At 36.9% G+C, this 20486-nt stretch overlaps 1 protein-coding gene across 6 annotated transcripts in view; it reads right to left on the bottom strand.

The window, feature by feature from the left end:
- MYOF (myoferlin) overlaps positions 1–20486 on the bottom strand; it is a 73310-nt gene that overhangs the window by 24825 nt on the left and 27999 nt on the right. For 4 of the 6 annotated variants that reach the window (XM_062001814.1, XM_062001816.1, XM_062001815.1 and 1 more), the window contains exons 13-28: positions 19445–19548; positions 18663–18731; positions 18500–18543; positions 17991–18073; positions 15807–15845; positions 12376–12500; positions 11821–11937; positions 11316–11493; positions 10374–10498; positions 9775–9881; positions 8064–8256; positions 6986–7141; positions 5901–6032; positions 4652–4815; positions 2733–2847; positions 1417–1522 (exon numbers count right to left, since the gene is read on the bottom strand). In XM_062001814.1, the coding sequence (XP_061857798.1) occupies positions 1417–1522; positions 2733–2847; positions 4652–4815; positions 5901–6032; positions 6986–7141; positions 8064–8256; positions 9775–9881; positions 10374–10498; positions 11316–11493; positions 11821–11937; positions 12376–12500; positions 15807–15845; positions 17991–18073; positions 18500–18543; positions 18663–18731; positions 19445–19548 (1857 nt within the window). The remainder of the gene's footprint in view (positions 1–1416; positions 1523–2732; positions 2848–4651; positions 4816–5900; positions 6033–6985; positions 7142–8063; positions 8257–9774; positions 9882–10373; positions 10499–11315; positions 11494–11820; positions 11938–12375; positions 12501–15806; positions 15846–17990; positions 18074–18499; positions 18544–18662; positions 18732–19444; positions 19549–20486) is intronic. The other 2 variants (XM_062001817.1, XM_062001819.1) reach the window with 1 other exon arrangement.

The raw sequence follows: 20486 nt of genomic DNA, 5'->3' as shown, positions 1-20486 counted from the left end.
TCCAGCCCTTGAGATTCTGTGATTCTGTGAGTAGCTACTTATTTCACTTATGCTTCAAAGCAATAACTATTTGTGAGTTTTCAGCTGGTTTAGAACAAATAAAAATTTGTGATAGTTTTATAAAATTCCAGGCTTTCCAGAGTTGTCTGTGACCTTCCCTTTTGCTTTTATTATTTGTTTGATTTTCAAACCATCAAGCCAATATCCCATACTTTGCTACGGCAGATTGCTGCTTTTGCTATTGTTGTATAGTCCAAATTACAATCTTAGGAAACTGTTTGTATCACAACCTTTTAAGCTACTTTAATTTAGTGCAAGTAGCAAGCATATAAAAGTCAAAGCAACCCCAAGAAAAATGGTGGCTTTATGCACTTAGCTTTTTCTAACATGATCAGATTAGTAGTACATCTAATCTGAAAAACTCTGTCTAGCAGCATCAGATTCTTCACAGGAAGATTTTGGTGTTTTTGATTTCAGAATTCCCTAATAATCAGTTGCATATTGTTAAGATTTCACTCTGATCAGTCTTTCATGGCTCCCTTCCTATGCAAATTCAGTGTTTATTCTGCTCACAACAGTAAGGGAATCTGTCAGACACTTGTGTGGTGTGTGACCCACACAAAGAGGTTCCTGACTTCCTTTGGTCCCTTAGGCCTCCTTATGCACCTCTTACCACTTCTTGGTGTCTCATCCCATAGGCTAAAGGCTCCCAGTAACTGACCAGACAGATCTAAACCTGGCTTTGCCATATATTGTTGGTGCAATTGCAGAGGCTTCATGTCTGAAGTTTCTGACTTCTCTAAAAAAAATCCTAATTACTGCTACTAATTGACATCTTACAGGCCTGATCCTAACTATTGGAGTGCATCAACTCTGGACTTAGGAAAAACGTTTTGGAAACTGACTTCAAAGATGGGTACCATTTCCAAGCACACTGTTTAAACATAAAGCTTTCCCAACTGGAACCTCTCATTATACCAGATTGTGGTTTGCATTAGCTGCCTTTTTCCACTTGTCAAAGCTTTGGGCTCAAAATTGTCATCTGCTGCTGCAGTTAAGACCAATGTATAGCTTCTTAGATTATGTGATTCTCTTTCTAGTAGGCACTTAGAAAAGCATTTATTACCTATACTGTTCAAAATATGAGTCCCCTTTGACCCAAGAAAGGCCCAATAAGAACAGTGAATTTGATGGAACAGTAATTAAAATGGAAATAGAGATGCAGACAGTGAACACATTCTCAATGCCATTTTATCTGATTCCTTAAGCAACTGTTACCCAAATATTTCCTTGACTTTTTCCAAAGGGCAACCACTATAATGCTCAAGACATTGCTACAGTCTTGACATGCATTCTCCTTCAGTATAGACTATGCCAGCTTTTCCTAATAATCAGTAGATAAACAGTAAATCTTACCGTGCTCATCCACTGCTCGATTTAAATCGGATTTCCAGGCATCATCTTCCCACATCCATCCAAGAGGACACGTGAACTCACGTGGGGGTGGAGCCTTTTCTCCATTCTTTTATGTAGGGAAAACATAACAGTTCTGTGCATTAGTAGATGAAATACACTGTGTAGCTGTAGTGGTTTTGCCTGGGCCAGGTTTTTTGGTAGTGGGGGGCTACAGGGGTGGCTTCTTTAAACAAAGAGCTGCCAGAAGCTTCCCCTGTAGCTCACAGGGTTAGGGCCAGTCAATTCTAAGCTGGACCCTGCACCTGACCCAGGCCTGGCCAGTTAGTGACGGAGGTAACACCTCTGTGAATAATGTATTTGAGAAGGAGAAAAAGTTGCTGCGGAGCTGCTAAACAGCAGCAACTGGGAGTGAGAATGTGAAAACATCTCCACAGACACCAAGGTCAGTGGAGAAGGAGTGGGAGGAGGTGCTTAGGCCATGGAAGAAAGAGTCCTCTGTGATGTGACCTGTGGTGAGGATCATGGTGAAGCAGCTGTGCCCTTGCAGTCCATGGAGGCCACTGGGGAGCAGAGATCCACTCGGAGCCTGTGGAGGAGCCCACGCTGGAGCGGGTGGATGCCTGAAGGAGGTTGTGACTCTGTGGGAAGCTCACCCTGGAGCGAGTTCCTAGTAAGACCTGGGAGTCCATGGGGAGAGAGGAGATCACGCCAGAGCAGGTTTGCTGTCAGGACTTGTGATCCTCTGAGGGACTCAGGCTGGAGCAGTCAGTACCTGAAGGACTGTTCAGAATGACCCATGTTGGGGCAGGGTGTGAGGAGCTGCTCCCATGGGAAGGACCCATGCTGGAGAAGTTTGTTAGGGACTGTCCCCCTGTGGGAGGGACCCCACAGTGTGAGGAGGCCTCCCCCTGAGAAGGAGCAGCAGCAAAGTCCATCTGTAATGAACTGACCACAACCCCCATCCCCTGTACCACTGGTGGGGGAAGGAAGGAGAGTCCTGGGAAGAGGAGGGGTGGGGCAGGTGTTTTAAGATTCAGTTTTGTTTCTCATCTCCCTGTTCTTATTGTTCTTTTAATAAATCAAACCTTTTTCTCCCTAAGTTGAGTCTGTTTTGCTGAGTTTGTAATTGCTGAGCAATTGCTCTGTCCTTATCTCGACTCACAAATCGCTCATTATATTTCTCTCTCTCCTGTCCAGTTTAGGAGAGGGAGTGATTTTATGTCTTGGTGGACACCTGGTTAAACCACCACAGTAGCAAATCCTAGAACTCTTTCTCTTAAACCTTTATGTATCCAGTGAAAAAAAATATATCTTACTACATCTGTGTAGCTCTCTTCAGATGCTTTCCATTCCCCTCCAGGATAGCGACTCTCATTTTCATACACTTCATCAGTAAACTCAGTATGACCAGCATCAGCTTCAGTCAACAAGCTGCAAGTCCAAAGCAAATATAATAGTAAAACCAAATATGTAGTTAGCTACAGAGAATACAGAAAAAAAGAGAAAATAAGATGGAAACAACGTACAGAATGTGCACTCATGCTGGAATTCTGGACTGTGTATCTTTGTGAAGTTCTATTTATTAATACAGTGAAGCCCTCAGCTATATAAGGGCTGCTTATTTCCTTAGAATGTCTTCCTAAAACTGAAACAACTGCAGTAGTAGTAAACAATAGGAGGAATATTATTCACAAGACTGACTAGTAGGAGCGTTTTAAATGCTGTGTTATTCAGGATCTGCTTTCAACATTTCCTCTTGGAAAAAGAAAAGCCATGGATATATTTAAGTGTAGGAAAACCCAGACTGCACTTGACAGTTACGTGTATCTCTAATTTTTTTATATCTAACTATGCACTAAGAGTTGGCAATGCACTTGATTTTGTTCTCCTTGATGTAGTTGAAAAGGCAACAAATCAGTTGGCTAATACTTTCGTCATTTGCAAGTCAAAGAAGTAAGAGAACATTAAATCAGACAAAATAGCTATGATTTCCATTTGGGATTAACTGGGATTTGGAAAGCAGTCAAGTATGTTCTAACGTGCCACCTCCTGGTCAAATAAAGCCATGCAGATTATTTTCCAATAAAAATAGATGAGAAGCATAAAGATGCTTCTGCATTTTAGCAGTAGGGTTTTTTTTCCATTTTCTAAGAAAAATCTCCCCATGCCAGTTACAGCTTTTTTTCATGTCAGATTGTTCATTGAAATAAAACCTATTCACTAAATATGAAAATAAACCCACCCATTCATACCTACAGATACAGTTTTTAAATGGATCATATAATAGCCTCAATTTTCCTGCACAGTTTTTCTATAGCAATAGTCCTGTATTTTTTTTTACCATCAAAACACAAGAATTTAAAATGGGCTGAACTCTTTTATTTTCAATAAAAAAGAAAATATCTCTCATGCTGGCTTTTGTTTATGAAACAATTTACTCAGTGAGGTTTAAAGTGTCGCAACACAAGTAGCTGAACTGGCACAACTCAGGAGCTGAAAACCTGAAACAGAGCAAGACTGAACTTGCTAGAGCTGGGGCAGAACTGCCTCCTCAAGAATTCAGTCCACCAAGGCAGGAATTGTCATTTGGCACCACAACATCAGGCTCTGAAAACAACCTCTGCCTTGAGTCAATTTGAGAAATAACCTGTGTAAGTTTCTAAATGAGGGCAATGGAATTTCTACACATTCAGTGAAATAAACACCACTGTATGTGAATGACCGTGCAGATGCTGTAACGCTGTTGATACACAGGAACTGCAGATGATGTCAGGGTCAAGTTTGTATCTATGGCAGATCTAGCTAGTGAAGGGTCTTGTTTGAAAAGTTCACAGCAGGATCTAAGAATCTCACACAGACAGGAGTGATCATCACAGTAGCTTTCTAGGAAAAGAAAAGTATTCTTATCCCTTGTTTAAAGATGAAGTATGAAGACACAGAGAATATAAGCAATACATCCCCATCATCACACGGGGACTTCTAAACCATAAACTGGTTCCACAAAAGGGATGCATTCTCTGTGTTATATGTTTTACTACCCTTGTTAAAAGTACTGTTAAAGTACTGTTAATTTTAGTGGTATTAACTAGCTTTGACTATTGGCTGTTTTTTGCTGTCCTAAAAAGTTCGTCTTAAAATCCCTTTCTCAGCTCAGAAACCAGAGAGGAGTTTTTACTCTGCACTCTGGGATTAAGCTCCTTTAATCCTGCTCATATAAAATTTAAAAACATCTGACCTTCTTTCAGGATCAACCATCCACTCTCCTTCCCACTCCCAGCCCTTTGGGGGTAGAAAGTACTCTCTTTTCAGTTTGATTTTTCCTGTGACATCCGAAAACTTGTGTCGACCAACAAGTCCCGAGGTACCCCACTTTCCAAAAAGAAGAGCCTGATTTTCATACTGTTTGAGAAGAAAGAAAAACGATCAGTACTTTAGGAATAACAAAAAGTTTTAGGAGAAAAAAAAGCCAAGAGATTCATGTAACTGTTACAACTGAAACATTCTGCTATGTTTCCTTTCAAGGAAACTCCCTTCCCACATTACTCTGCAATGTCATCATTAGTATCCTTTCATTTTCCTCGGTGCTGCCCGGTAACCAATGATTCCACTGCTAAATGAAAGCATTTTCTCAATTTAATGCCTCTCTACAACTACAGTTCAGCTTCCTCCAAATTAATGCTTTGTTAATTAAAATTCTATTACAATATTCAACCAGGTTTCTTCTGTTCCCCAAAGGCATGATTCTCTCATTCTTTTCTTTCTCAAATCTCCTTCTATTTATAATCACTTATTTTGTAACATGTAAAAATGAATTATAGCCTTATCATGAAAGCTACCAGGGACATGATTCTGATATCAGTGCAGGTCATATAGTATACTCCCTTTTATGCTAATGGGACTATTCATAATTTATTATGGTCTTGAATTTTTCTCCTCTTATTCCTGTAAATTTGTTGGATTTTTGAAAAGAAGAGTGGAAAATGAGATAGTCAATATCCTTTCAAACTTATGATACCCTTTTGTCAGCAAAATCTACTGGTTTTGGTCAGTTTTTCCTCTAACAGTAAATTTTCTACCATAACAAAAGGACTATTATTAAGTAAAACCACTTGTATCCAAGTATCATTTGTAGAAGCGAAGAAGCAATTAAAATAAAAGAGTTATTCACATGCCAAAACATAATAGTGTAGATCCCAATCTTAATTACACTGATAAAAATCTAAAAGAAATGTCTTTGAAATCACTGGAGTTAACCAGATTTCTACCTGATTAACCAGTTCAGAATCTGGTCTGCTGAAGTTCATGTAGTAGGCACAATGGACTTGATCATTAACTGCCTTGAATGGGGTCTACTTGTTTCAATGTAATAAATACTACTCTCCCTTTCTGCCTGACATGCAAAAAAGAATTCAAAGAGCTACAATTCCATTAAATTCTGAACACTCTAGTTCAAGTTGAAAGTAAGAAAGCAATGATGGACATACCATTTCTGCAAAAACACTGAAGGTTCCCTCTGCAAAGCTATTGAACTTCTTTTCAACTGCGCTGAGCCCAAGCCAAATGTTAATTCGCAACTCTACAGGCATTTTGACATCTTTTGTCTTGTCTTGTGGGTACTGGCACAGGAACAAAACAGTTATTCTGTGTTACCTTAAGCAGATAGTGCAGCTGTCAGTAAAACAGAGATACACTAACACAGAGATATGAGTAATAATACATGATTTATTTATCCCCTCCTGTGTTGCATTTCCTCAAAATCCAGTAACAAACAGTTCAGGAAGGAAACGTTCTTTAAATGTTACCTGCCTAGGGCATGTAAAAGCAAAACACAGTAACAATAGCATCGTTCCTGTTCCTGTATATTCTCTCCTAAATTACATCCAGCAAAGTTATTAATTATGACAACTATAGGAAGATTCTGGAAATGCAGAGGTTAATCAGAATGGTTCACTAAAGGTAGAAGCAATGCATCATAACATGCATGATAAGAGGGTTTGCACAAAAACATGAAGATACAGGCTCATCTGCATTAATCAGTATCTTCACAAACTAAATGCTATTTTACAGTCCAATTGCCTGGTTTCTGGCTAAGTTTATTCCAACTAAAGACAACGTAAACTTAAATAGAGAAAGGCATTCCTATTCAAGAGTAAGAGTCGATGCAGACACACAGAGTAGCCAACCTCTGGGTGTACATAAGCTCTGTATTATTTGCAGAAAACCATCCAAATCTTTGTGTCATTTTTGGAACGTCTCTGAGAATATATTCTCTCTGAAAGTCTCCCTTCATGCCCAACCCCAAAACACTGACCCCAGTAACACTTGAAAAGTCCAATTGCCATTTTGAGCTCTTTCAGAAAAGCCTCAGAGTCAGGGGCTGACACTTGTTCTAACCAGCTTATGGAGAACCTTTTATTACAATTTCTGAAGCTATATGCAGTTGGCTTTTATTCTGTCCCGAGTTTTGACACCTCATTGCTCATACTTTGTTTGCATGTTTCTGCTCATGGCAGAAGGCATCATAGTGCAGGGAGTTAATTATTTATAAAGGGGTTAAAAAAAAAGGTACCTTTAAGAAGATTGTTTGGGTCTTTCCACAATATTTACCAGATGATTCAGGGCTGGTTGTGGAATAGAGCACTTGGTGTGCAGGAACACGAGCGTAAGCCAGTCTTTTCTCCCCTCGGATCATCCATATGATTACATCAGGCATACTGTTCTGTGGCTGGGGATTATTCACGAGGAGAAGAAGTGTAAGAATAGTAATGAATAGAATGTTAAACTAATCTAATGTTTAGACAACAGAAACTTTGCAATTAACATAATATATAGTTCTGCAAAAATCACTAAAAATGCCATTGAGATTGTTGGAAAGTAAATAAGTTTCATTTAAAAAACAGTTCCATTATCTTTTGCAAATTTTTCTACAGACTTTTGTATCTCAGTTCCTTTATGGCAACTACAGTGGCTGATCCCAAATGCTAATCCTTTGGATCAAGCTGCTGCATATTAAAGCATTGCAATGCTTCCACATTAAGGATAGATCAACATAAAACTTTTAGCGTAAGACAGAAACAGTCGACTATGTTTTTGCAGCTTTGTGCACACCTTTGGATACTAACTGCAAGTCTGCCAAATTAACTGCTCTTTTAAAAAAAATATCAGTAACTTTTCAAAGCAGGTGACAAAGAAAAAAGCCACTTTTACAATACTGTGAAAACCAGTTATGAGATAACCAAGATGAAAACTTCAGATATGGCTAAAAATTTTAAAAGCACAGCAACAAACAGATTTAATTCTGTTACAAGTTTACTATGGCTAACAAGTTGCTGCAGTCCCTGAAGCAGCAATTGGACTTGCAATTCCAGAAGAAAGGACAAAATACTGTCACTTTAAACAGAATAGTCTATTCTTCAGAACACAAGGTGGTTATTTCCCAACACAAATGCTCAATGAAGACAGCTAACACACTACAACATTATATTTAAGTAAATCCTAATTACAGAGGAGAATGTGTTTATTTTCACATCTAAAACTATTATTCTAAAGAGAGTGGGTGTTTCTTGATCAGCAGTGAACATTACACCAGTTTGTGTTGGGCAGCTATTTCTAACGTAACTGAATCAGGGGTATTGTACAGTACTAACCTCTTCACTCAGTTGCAGTAATTTATCCAGCCAATCCTCAATTTCTACCAAAGTGGCTTTCACATCAGTAGCTTCATTTCTCATCCTTACTGCTGCTTCTCCAATCTGTTTGAGAGACTTGAGGCGCAGTTTTTCAATCTGAGTGTCAAGGACTGTAATATTTGATTTGCCTTCTATGAGAGGAAATGGTTTACTAAAAAGAGAATATTTATTATGGTTAAGAATCTAAATGGATTTTATTTAGCCACACTAAATATGGACAGGCATAAAGTGATAGCAGATTTGAGTGGTACTGTTTCCTGTGATTGAAACTCACAGGAATACTGCTGTAGCACAGATTTCCACCTGACAACATGTTTATAGTAACCAAGGAAAATGCTGTGCTTATATAACAAACACCAACCTAGAATAGCTTGATACATGCACTTTAATGTAATTGCTGCTAACCAAACCAAGCAAGATCCATTTCCCTATACACTCACATTAGGACATCATTGTCTCAGAATGTACATCTCAAAGACAAAATCAGTGTCTTCAGACCAAGATTAGGTTCTTTTCCTTCACTGGAAACTGTAAATTCTCAGAACCTTAATGCACAAATACAGTTTGTGTTTATGACTATAGTTATCTAACCCTCTGTCATGAAAATGTCAAACTCAACAGAAATCCATGACACAGAACTTTTGAGTCAGCAGAGGGCAGAGTAACTATTCAATGGAACCAAGAAATCCCACAGCATCACACTAGACCCCAAGAAAAATGAGCTTTTTTGAGTTCATAGAGCCTTGAGGAAAAGCCAATTTTTCAAAGATTGATGACTATAGACATTTAACAGAGTTCATTAAGAGGTCTTTAATAGAATACTTTAAAAAAAGAGCCAAGTTTGGAAAGACTTGACTCTGACCTATTTTTAATGACAAATCAGGCATTTCTAACGGCCTACAAAATCCTTGACAGTGACTATTGTGCATTCCACTAAAGTTAGTTCTATTAATGTAGCAATATTAGTAGTAATAAGTAATATTAATATAGCAAGTGCTGCCTGCATTGGGTGGAAGTACTCACCAGAACTTCCAAAAAGTCACCTCATTCTAGGTTTAAATATTGCACTGAAAACTCTCTCAAACTCCTAACTCATCTACTCTGTAGCATGGCAAGGAAGTTTTTCTCACTCAATTCCTTCCTCTCTATTTATAATTTAAACCCCTAAGTGATGACTTCCATAGCCTTCTATGAACACTCCCATACATGCAGATATATTGACTAAAGGCTTATTCAAAAACATCTCTTTATGGCCCATAAGCTCTAAATAGCTTTTACATTTTTTATTCTGGGCTTACCGGAAAATCACAGAACTTTCAGAAATAACATTGAAAGGTACATGAGGAACTCTAAAGACAGCAAGATGGCAGAAAGGCAGCAGAGATCCACAATTTAGATTTGCCTTAGATTTTTTTCAAGAAATGCTGTTTTATTACTGTCTGTGACTAAGATAAAGGAGAATTACGAAACTAGATAGATGACTTCATTGGCAATATCCATGCTGTTTTACTACTTTCAAAGACTTTTGGAATTCCAGTTCTCAGGTCAGTCCATAAGGGTAATCCATTTTATAGTCCTTAGAATTTGTTTTCTGACAAAGTAAATGCAATAGTGAAGATTCTGAGGAGGCCTAGAAGGATAACATAAGAGATAAAAAAGGTATCTTTACCTTATGTCTTCTGTAAGATCATCAATCAGCTTCAGCCACATCTCAGCTAATCGGTTTTCAGAAATTTTAGCCTGCATTCCTGATTTTAAGGTGGTTAAGTTAGATTGCTGAGGAATTTAAAAGAAAAAGATTTGCACTTATAAACTTCCATGGTGGTTTATAGTCAATATAAGTTTCAAGACTTTAATCTTGTTTATTTGTATGTATAAAGCCCAAATCAAAAAAGATGGAGACATTCAAACTTGATTCATATTTAACAGGTCTATTCCTATGTTCTTTCTCACTCTATTTAACAATAAATTAAACCTAACTTTCAAAGAAAACAACAATTCTACAAACTTAACATACCCCTAACCAATTCTGAGGACACTTTCTTCCTTTGAGAATTCCCTGTAGATTCAAGGAGGAGCATGTTGCGCATGATTACAGTGCCATTTGTTACAAGCAGCTATGTTTAATTTTGAATAGGAAAACAGAAGGGGAAAATGTCAGACAACTGGTTCATAATTTGCTCAAATGTCACTTTTTGATTGCACCTCTAAAGAAAAAAAAAAAAAAAGAAAAGCAGATCAGCAAATGAAAGATCTTAAGTGTCTTACCAGTTTTTCAGTCATGTGTAGGATCACATTCACCGGGTCTAATCTATGACTTATGTCCTCCCAAAAGGAAGTCAGCGTTACAACTGGCTTTGTGTTTGCCCATGGCAAGTAATAATAATAATTACCTGGTGTGAAACATTGGTATGTTAGAGCTAATGGCAGGAATACATACTGTACACTGCACAAGTTGCTATATTTATTTCATTTATTTACTGTAATTCATTAAGAATTAAGAATTAATTCAGAATACAAGCCAGTCCAACCTTAATCAAAGCATTTGTATTTTTCAGCTATTGTACTGTCTATGGAATGGCAAACTTTTAAATTGTTTTAAAATCCAGTGGATTTTTTTCAGTAAGCTATCTGTTAAGATGTTCATTACACTTTCCTATAATTTACTGATGTAGATAGCACAATAATATAAGTGTATCTCTAAAGTAAATAATTCTTTTCCAAAGTAAACCTGATTAGTTAATTTAATACACAGAAGAAAAAGAACTCCAACTGTTCACAGTTGTTAAAAAAAGTTATAGCCAAAATATATTTTCCTGTGATGTAGCTAGGTTGTTTTCTTCTAGGCTGCCAGACACCTCGTTTAAAAACAGGTGTTGATTTTATTTTAAATCAGAATGTTGAACAGGTATTTTCCCCATTTAATCCACAATTTTGAGATACCTGTAAAACATTGTCATTTTTTTCTTGTCAATTTCCCCGTGCACATATAACACATGGTCAAAAGATTTCACTGAATTCTACCTCAATAGGCTTTGCAGCATATAAATGTAACTTCATCTCAGAAGCTGTAAAGTGCCACATGTTCTTTTCTGTCAATGTTTTCAGTAAGTTTTTAGTGCACTTAGGACTGTCACTCCAAAGCTATAACACAGCACCTCAAAAAGAGAAGTTTGCATTATTTTATCCCCATACCAGCAGTATCCTTACCATCAAAAACAGCACGACTGTACTGAGTTGTTGATGCCAAAGGTTTGCAGGTGGTATCAAACTTATTGCCATAGTTTCCAATGCTAACTTCAAACTGGATAGGCTCACCAGTGTCTTGCAGCATGGTGGCAGAATGAAACACAGCAGCCAAACAGAACTTGCGTCTGCGCTGGTATTTCTACAAGAAGAACCTTTTTAGTCGCATTTCAAGATTTGTAAACCAGCAATTTCTTAAAGGAAATTTTTGAATGCTTTCTGACAAATAACCAAAGAGATACAATGCATGTGTAACAAATTATTGTATTTGAGATTACAAAAATGTTTCAAATTAACATTTCATGCTATGATGTATGACACCTTTTGTAGCCACACCACCAATAACCACCTCTCTTAACTCTGAGGTTCAACTCAATTATTTCCATTTTAGTAAATTAGACCATTCTCCAAAAATAACCAGCTGAGGCACATCTCCATTGTCAATACTGGCAATGAAACAAGGATTTACCTCAACAACCAGTAGGTCATCATTAGGAATCGTCTCTAACTTTTTATTAACAGGTTTGCTGTCAAGTATTGTAGCTAGTTCAACCAGAATTCTTCCTCTATAAGCAACTCCTTCTCCCTGTAACATAATCACACAGTGAATCCAATTTTATTTAGTTCTTTTAAAGTAGCATACTCTTTCTTTAACTGGACATGATTCTGACTTCACTAAAATGCCCTCAAAACTTCTGCAGATGCATGGATATATGAATTTCAACAAATGAAATAAAGCAGTTGGCTTTAATTAATGCTAGAAAAACCATTAGGAAAAGAAAATAAGAAGTACAAATGCATGCAGAGATGCAGATAGTGAAAAATCATTAAAATCACCTTTAAAACAAAACCAGACAACAATGGAAAATACTGTCATACTCCATTATTAATCATAAATATAAAACGTTATTCAAAAAGAAAGACCAAAGGGAGTGCAATGTGAAACAAAAAAATGTATTAATATGAATTAATTGGTTGATTTTAAAACAACTGAACAGTAAAAACAATTAATAAAGAAACTGACCTTTCCAAAGTTTAATTCATCATATGGGTCTGGGAATCCAGTGTATTCTCTTGGACTTCCGTAAAAGTTTAGGTAACAAGGCCCAAATGTTGGTAAAAAGCCAACTTCAGCTTCTCCAGTGCTTACTAACAGAAAACATAACTATTATATCTTTGCTAATTATCATTCAGAGCCAGAAAAAACAATATTGCTATCAAACCCAGTAGAACCAATGTTAGCTATTAGTTAGGTATTAGTTATTAGTAAAGTAAGAACATTTTATTCTCTATATTACACGACGTTTAAATAATTATACCAGTGACATACTTGTTCCTAACATCCTCCTTCATTGTACAATACTTACTAGATACTACTTCATGCAGTAAAAACCCCACAGAATAAACAGAACTTCTGCCCCACTCCAAATATCAGGTTTTCATTTATGTGCAAGAGTCATATACTCTTATGTTCACGGAAGACACATTTTATAGAAGTAAATGGAACTGAGTAAAACACTATTTGCGAGCATTTAAGTGCATAGGCCATTTTTCTAGCTAAACAGTTACAAAAGAGATCCACGTTGTTATGGAAAAAAACTGACTGTTTTGCATAGTTAATCCTATGGTGAATTAGTGTAATTTTTCTGTGGATATACTTCATGGTGAAACACAAACCACCGCAAACTCTAACCATAACTGGTACAGTGCACTGTTTCCCACAAACTCCCTTTTCAGCAAGCTAAAATTCATACAAGACTGGAAGTCTGCAAACTCAACTTTCATCTAATTCCGATGATAATAAGCTCTGGTTTGTGTACTATCTTGATTCCATAACTAACAAATTAAAATTCAATCATATCTTAATCTAGCTGAAAAAAAAAAGATTTAGATAATTTTGTCAGTTTTAAACTGCACACCAAAGCTACTGTTTATTTTTAGTTATTTCAGATATCTAAAAACTTGGAAAGGTGTTTCCATTGCTAATGCTTACTGTCATAACTTTGTATTTTTGAACAGTGTTCTGCATTTAGCACAAAAATACATATAGGGAAGCCATATTACTACATATTACTACTGTACATATTACATAGTACATATTACTACTGTTATCTTTTGGATTTGCATTTATGCCTTGCAAATGTATTAGATGAATGAGATTCTAGAAAGCTCTTTTTAAAGACAATTAAAATCTCTAGTTAAGGGAGTTAATTAGTCTTTCAGTAGCAATCAGACACATGCCAAGACTCTTGATTAATAAATTTGATGGGCAGTGCAAAGATAATTACAACAAGGTAAGCGACACACATGCAGAAAAGTATAGTTTTGAGCGAACGGGAAAGATTCTATATTGCTTTCCTTCCTGTCCTAGCTTTTGTCTTTGAACAAATGATCCTGATACGTAAAAAGAGGAGAACTGGGTTCTAAAATTTTCAATAGATATCACTTAGAGTGATCTGAAACACAAAGAAGGATGCATCTATCACAAGAAAGGATGGCTGAGATAAGAAAGAGAAACTAAAGCGTTAAGACTTGTATGACTTTGTCAGTGGGACTACAGAGTGACACAAATGTAGAATAAAAATGAATGTGTCAACACAAAGTTACATAAAATCTGAAGTAAACATGTGTAGTTCTCTATGTTTGCATACTCTCACATCCTTATATCTGAATCAGAAACTGATGAAAATCTGAATGAAAATGAATTCAGACTCTTGTTGGAACACTGTACAATTTTTAAAAACCAATTTTAACACAGAACTGCTCCCATCAGATCTCAAAATTACTAGGTAGAAGGTCCAGATCTGTGTTGAATCAATACATTCACTACTTATTAATGCTTATAAATTTTTTAAAACACCACAAAAACCCCTAACCCACCCCCCCTCCCCCAAACATGGAAGAAATATGGTATTTTTGTATATGTTTAAATTGAAAACTCAATTGTTTAGAAAGCTGATTACATAAATTTGATGATGATACCGAGCTGGGTGGGTGTGTGGATCTGCTCGAGGACAGGAAGGCTCTTCAGAGGAACCTGGACAGGTTGGAGTGATGGGCTGAGGTCAGCTGTATGAGGCTGAATAAGGCCAAGTGCCAGGTCCTGCACTTGGGCCACAACAGTCCCATGTAATGCTACAGGCTTGGGGCAGAGTGGCTGGAAAGATGTCCAGTAGAAAAGGACCTGGGGGGTGTTAATTGACAGCAGTCGAACATGTGCCAGCACCAGGTGGCCAAGAAGACAAATGGCATCCTGGCTTGTATCAGAAATAGTGACCAGCAGGGCCTGGGAAGTGATTGTCCCCCTGAACTTGGCACTGGTGAGGCCACACCTTGAATACCCTGTTCACTTCTGGGTCCCCCACTACAAGAAGGACTTTTGGGTGCTGGAGCATGTCCAGAGATGGGCAACAAAGCTGGTGAAGGGTCCAGAGAACAGGTCTGATGAGAAGCAGCTGAGACATGATCACTCTCTACAACTATCTGAAGGGGAGTTGTAGTGAGGTGGGGGCTGGTCTTTTCTCTCCAGTAATGAATGATAGGACACAAGGTTCACGTTGCAGCAGGGGAGGTTTAGATTGGACATTAGGAAGAACTTTTTCACCGAGAGGGTTATTAAGCATTGGAATTGGCTGCCCGGGGAGGTGGTAAAGTCATCCCTAGAGACATTCAAAAGACACACAGATGAGGTGCCGAGGGATATGGTTTAGTTTAGTGATGGGCTTGGCAGTGTGAGGTTAGTGGTTGAACTCAGTGATCTTAAAGGTCTTTTCCAACCATAATGACTCTGTGATTATGATTCTGTGATTCTGTATTACAGTAAGCAATGCTGAAAAATTATTTCAGCCTTTAACTTCATTATATTACTTCATTATTAAAGAAAGATAGAAATTGAAGATTTTGTGCAGATCAGTTTTTGTGATCTTTCAACTGCACACCAACTGTATTTATTCCTCACTATATAAACATGTACCACAAGTCTTTCAAAACTGGATGTCACCCTGGACAGTCATATGAAAAGTCGTCTCTCTGGGTTTTAACAGAATCAGATATCATTTTTCAGACTTTAATTATATAGCTAGCAAAACAGCCACTAATTATTTTAGGTATTTATTTACTTCTGCAGGGGTCTGAAGCTGAAAATACAGTTGTGATCTCATAGCTAAGTTAAAGATTGGAAGCCATTGTTAGAGTAAGCATTTTGTAATTGAAGCAACTGCATGCTCAACTCTAAAACATAGCTTGAAGCCCCAGCCAAACAGAAATATTTTCAAACTAGTTCCACTGCCAAAACTGTTTTATACAGCTAGTTATATTTGATACTCATTAATCATAATGGTGAAGTCATTTAGACAAGTAATTATTAAAATTGTTTTTAAGATTATAGGTTTCTTAGGCAATATTTCTCAGTCTGGGCAATGGAAAGCAAGATCAATAAGAGATGAAGATATAAACCTTGATATGATGAAGCCCCTGTTCCCGAAGATGAAAATTCTATATTATGAAAAGAAAAGAAGTTACATGACAAGTAACATTAGCATTTTAAAAACAAATGCATCACAGAGCAATCTGCTTTTAAAATTAAGCTGAAGGGCTGACAAAAAATTAAGTTCACATGGCCTAAAATTTTGCTTCCTAAATACAATATGAAGATATTACTCTTCCTGTACAAATTCTACTCAAAAAAAAGCATGCAGCTGACAAAATGTATTGTTTTGATGGTTCTCTTCCAGCTTTGTATAGTAAAAACAAAATAACTTTTGGTTTAAAAATTACTTTAAAATCTGAAGAATATTTAATAAAACCACTAAATTCAGGGCCCATTATGTCTTCATTTACTGAAGACCAGACAGTTCAGTTTCCCAGTCCTTTAGAAGTCAGAACAGGCTTCAGGGATGGCACTGACTTCAAGGGAAGATAATCTGTGATTTTACATGGAGATGGTTATTCTAATGTCAGTACCTCAGTAGAGAGAGAATCCAAATAAGATTTTCTCAGTTACTAAGTTCCACACTTATGTGGGTAGTACAAGTGATTTCTCCAGAGCTGAATTTTCCCCAACAGCCCAGCCCTTCTGTCTTTGATTTCCTATTGCCTTTTTCTGTAACCCTTTCTTTTGCCTCTGGTTTTGTGTTGGATATATGAAAAAGAACGTTTGCAAAAAGTCTTACCTCAACAGCAGTACTTCTAGGAGGACTTTAAGTTATGTGACTGAAAAGATAGTTCCATCCAGTAAGATAAATACTTGGCTCAAGTCACTACAGGATTTGAGCAACTAATTTTATTTTTAGACTCCTAACATAGCTACCAACTTCAGAAGAAACTTAATGTCTATCTCAAACAAGTACATATCATATTAATTTCATAAACACAACAGAAAAAAATATTAGTTCATAGTCTTATTGTGCCAATGGTGGAAAGAGTTTTGAGCCAATGACTTTCAACTTAGTGTAGACAGTCAGATAAATAAATGGAAACCTGTTTAGCCGTGAACTTTACAACTCAGTATGGACAAGTAATATGTCATACTATAGTCATTAAAAAGAGAAAACTTTTTTTTCTTAGAAGTTAACACAGAATCCTTGTCATGGAGCTGGCTCAATTGTATGAAAGATCTTGCTATAAAAAGGAGATTAGAGATGTAAATCACAAAGAAATCATTGAAAATCCTAACATTAGAACATAAATTTAACAGGATTTAAAAAAAAAAAATCCCAAAATCTTGGCACAAAAATTGTTTCTCATAATAGTGTAAAGGTAAGTTTTATTACAAAGGTATTGTCCAATGGGGACAACATGTGAGGAACTTTGTATCCTGCCTAACTAAATTTGTTTTCTTGGAGTTAATCAGTTTTGGGGTTTAGATTTATTGAAATTACATATCCAGCTGCCTATAGCAAGTGAAGCATTAAGTTAACTGTCTGTGAGCAGAGCATTGCAATTAAAATCTTCATTTGTTGCAGCTACTAAAATAATAGTTACTAAACAGTAATTTGGAGCACTCATGCACTGAGATGCAGTGCCTGTCTCTAGTAAGGTACTGATCAGAGTAGAGACTGATTCAAGTTCCCCCAGTATCTGAAAGCAGCCTAGCAGGAGTATACAGGGAATGAGCAAGTGGTTCTAGACAGTGCCTGTAGGCTACTCAGGAACATAGCCCAGCTTTCATGTCATCTCCCCAGAGAAAGAATAGATGTGCTTATAAGGTGGCAAAATCAGTCTTGTCTATTAGTGCCCAATGAATGGTGTTTCTGAAAAAGTGACTCCAGATGCTGTATTAAGTATCTTAGTAAATCTGCATATCTTACTCACAATGGACTGTGATATCACATAGTCTTCTGAACTTGGGAAAGTACTCATAAATTTAATTAAGTCATTAACTTTATAGATATACAGAATGATGAATGTTGAATTAGTTACTGCTATTTCCATGATGATGTGGTTTAAGCATTAAAATTTTACTACTTTGAAAGTCCTGCAGTATGTTTTCTGGGAGCATTGCTTTGAAAACTCCAGAAACAGATAATCTTGTTGCCACAGAATTGAGGAACTACAGGAAAATATACCTTCTTAGAAGGCTGATCTTCACTATTCTTCATAATATGAGAGAAGATAATTACATACTGCTCAATTAATTACCTTCAACTTCTCCTCCAGAAGATGCAATTTTTGAGAGACTTAAATATGTTGTTCCCACTACATCATTTTTCGTAAGACGATCCCTACAAAAAGGAAAAGAGAAAGATTTTGTCTAAATATAATGCTGGTCATCCTACACAGAAGCAAACTACCAGAGATTAAATGTACTCCAAGACTGTGTGCACACATTGATATCACCTGGAATGCTTTAATGTCACTAAAACAAATGGTAATGACTAGTTACAAAACTGAATTGTATCAGTCATGTGACTTTTACACTATCACCTAAATAGCAAGAGTGCTCAGTGCTCACAGCACAAAATTAACAATACTCCCATGTTACACTCCCATGTCAGGTCTCTTGTAAAGAAATCATGAAGGAAGGTACTGAAACACTTGGTTAAATACTCTCAGAGACTGTAAAAATACCTGACATCTATAGAAGCAGACTTATCTTCACTTAATATAATTTACCTTGTCTAGTACCTTGATTAAAAGTCATAACTCACCAGTCAACAACTGCAAGTTTTATTTTCTCACACATAGAGGGAAACTGAAAAAAAGAAATTACAATAAAAGAACTCATTACTTATTTCACCTCTGTAATGGCAATGCCCCGAGTTCCAAAACGTCTGCTTTCTGCAGAAACCAGGAAAAAAACCCAACCCTTACCTTGATTTGAAGATAAATAATTTGATTCCACTCTGGATTAGCATTTCTCTCAATTATATTTGTGCACACCTGTAAAAACCAAAATCAACTATACAGCACATCAAAGTTAAAACAGACCAAAAAAAGCATATCCTAATTATGATTTAGGATAAATCACATTCTGTTTGGTAAGATGAAGTGTAGTGATGAATTCTGAGTACTTTATGCTGCAATGAGACGTTAACTTTTAATTGGTAAATACTGCTAAATTGATCTGCATAAGCAACATGAATGATTACTGGAGGGAAAGGAAAACTTTGAAATGGTATTTAAACCTGAGACTGGAGTTCCCCTACAGGAAAAAAAGCTGCTTGTTTCTACTAGCTACAATTTAATGTACTTGCACACTAGTACTGATCTCTTTTATCACAGCAGAGAAATGAGATAAAGGAACTACTTGATTCCTGCTTGCTTTATGCAGTAGTAGATGAGTATGTTCCATGAGAGAGCTCATATTTGCTAGTAGTCACACTTAGTGAGTATTGTATTACTGGGTGTGGCAAGGTGACTACAACCTGGCATGCATCAGTTCCTAGCATTTAGTCATACATTCCTTTTACTAGTCAGCAGCTTTACACTCATTATAGTGTACCTTGTAATCTGTCCTCATTTTACAAAGTGAACTTCAGGGCTAATGTTTTTTTATTCCCATAATTTCAGTAAACTTAAAAATTTATATTAGCATACAAGATCTGTTCTCAGGACTACAAATACAATACAAAGATTCAAATTTATTAAATTACCTTCTTCCCAGCAAAAGAAACTTCTACAAATGGATCTACCAGGTTTTTCTTGTCTGCTTCTCCACCAAATATTTCCTTGACAGTCTGTGCAAAAGCATCATCCACTGGAGAGGTGTCAAAGAAGAAAATAAGGGTTTTATCTATCTATTTATTTATTTATTTATTCAGCCTAAATAATAAATCCACCAAAATCAACTATCTTACAGATCTAGGTAAAGTCTAACCTGATAACATTCTGATGGTGATGCTGGTAAAAATGGAGAATTTAGGCTCAGAAGCACCTTCAAGAATATACATTTTTGAAACATCATAAAAAGTGTTGATGTGCTCCTGAACTTAGAGGTATAGTTGCATTTGGAAAACAGTATGCATGTATCTGTAGAGGTTGTCTTTGTCAGAAGTATAGGTGAGTAATTATGCTAAGAAGGGATTAAAATGCTCCTATATTCTATCAGAAAACGCATATGGGATATAATAAGAGAAATAGCCTTTGTTTCAGCAATATAAGGTTGACACAAGTAAAACCTCAAACTAATGTCAAAGTGCTTACAAGCTCCCCTGCCCTTCAGGGCTGCTTATTTAAACTTATGGTGCTAAACTCAGAACCCACAAACTGCATGAATTTTTCTGGGATATAGACAGTTCCTAGTTACTTATTTCCTGTGGCCATCAGGAACTGGCTCCTGGCAGCATAGACTGCCCTGGCCATCACAGCAGCAGCTGACTGATTTCACCAGTCCTGTGGCTTTTCCCCTATTGCAAAACAGCTGCAGCTATGAGCACCTATGAAGAAGAAGTGATGGATTGCTAGGAAGAGGAAGGTACAGGGGGCCACCAGCAGTGCTACTTATCTACTAGGATGTAAACGGCCTTGGAAAAAAGGGCTGCAGGGAATCAGCTGTCTGATAACCTCTCGCATGTAGGCAGGGGGTTGAGATCCAACAGGAGGTTGACACATGCACTGTATGCTTGAGCTAGACATCCACAGAACATCCAGCTTATCTGCAGATAACTGTACTAGCATTACCAAGGGATTTGAAAT

The sequence above is a fragment of the Colius striatus genome, chromosome 8, assembly GCF_028858725.1.
Source record: "Colius striatus isolate bColStr4 chromosome 8, bColStr4.1.hap1, whole genome shotgun sequence".
Lineage (NCBI taxonomy): Eukaryota > Metazoa > Chordata > Aves > Coliiformes > Coliidae > Colius > Colius striatus.
Note: the sequence above shows the minus strand (reverse complement) of the source record. Positions and strands in the feature narration are given on the sequence as shown.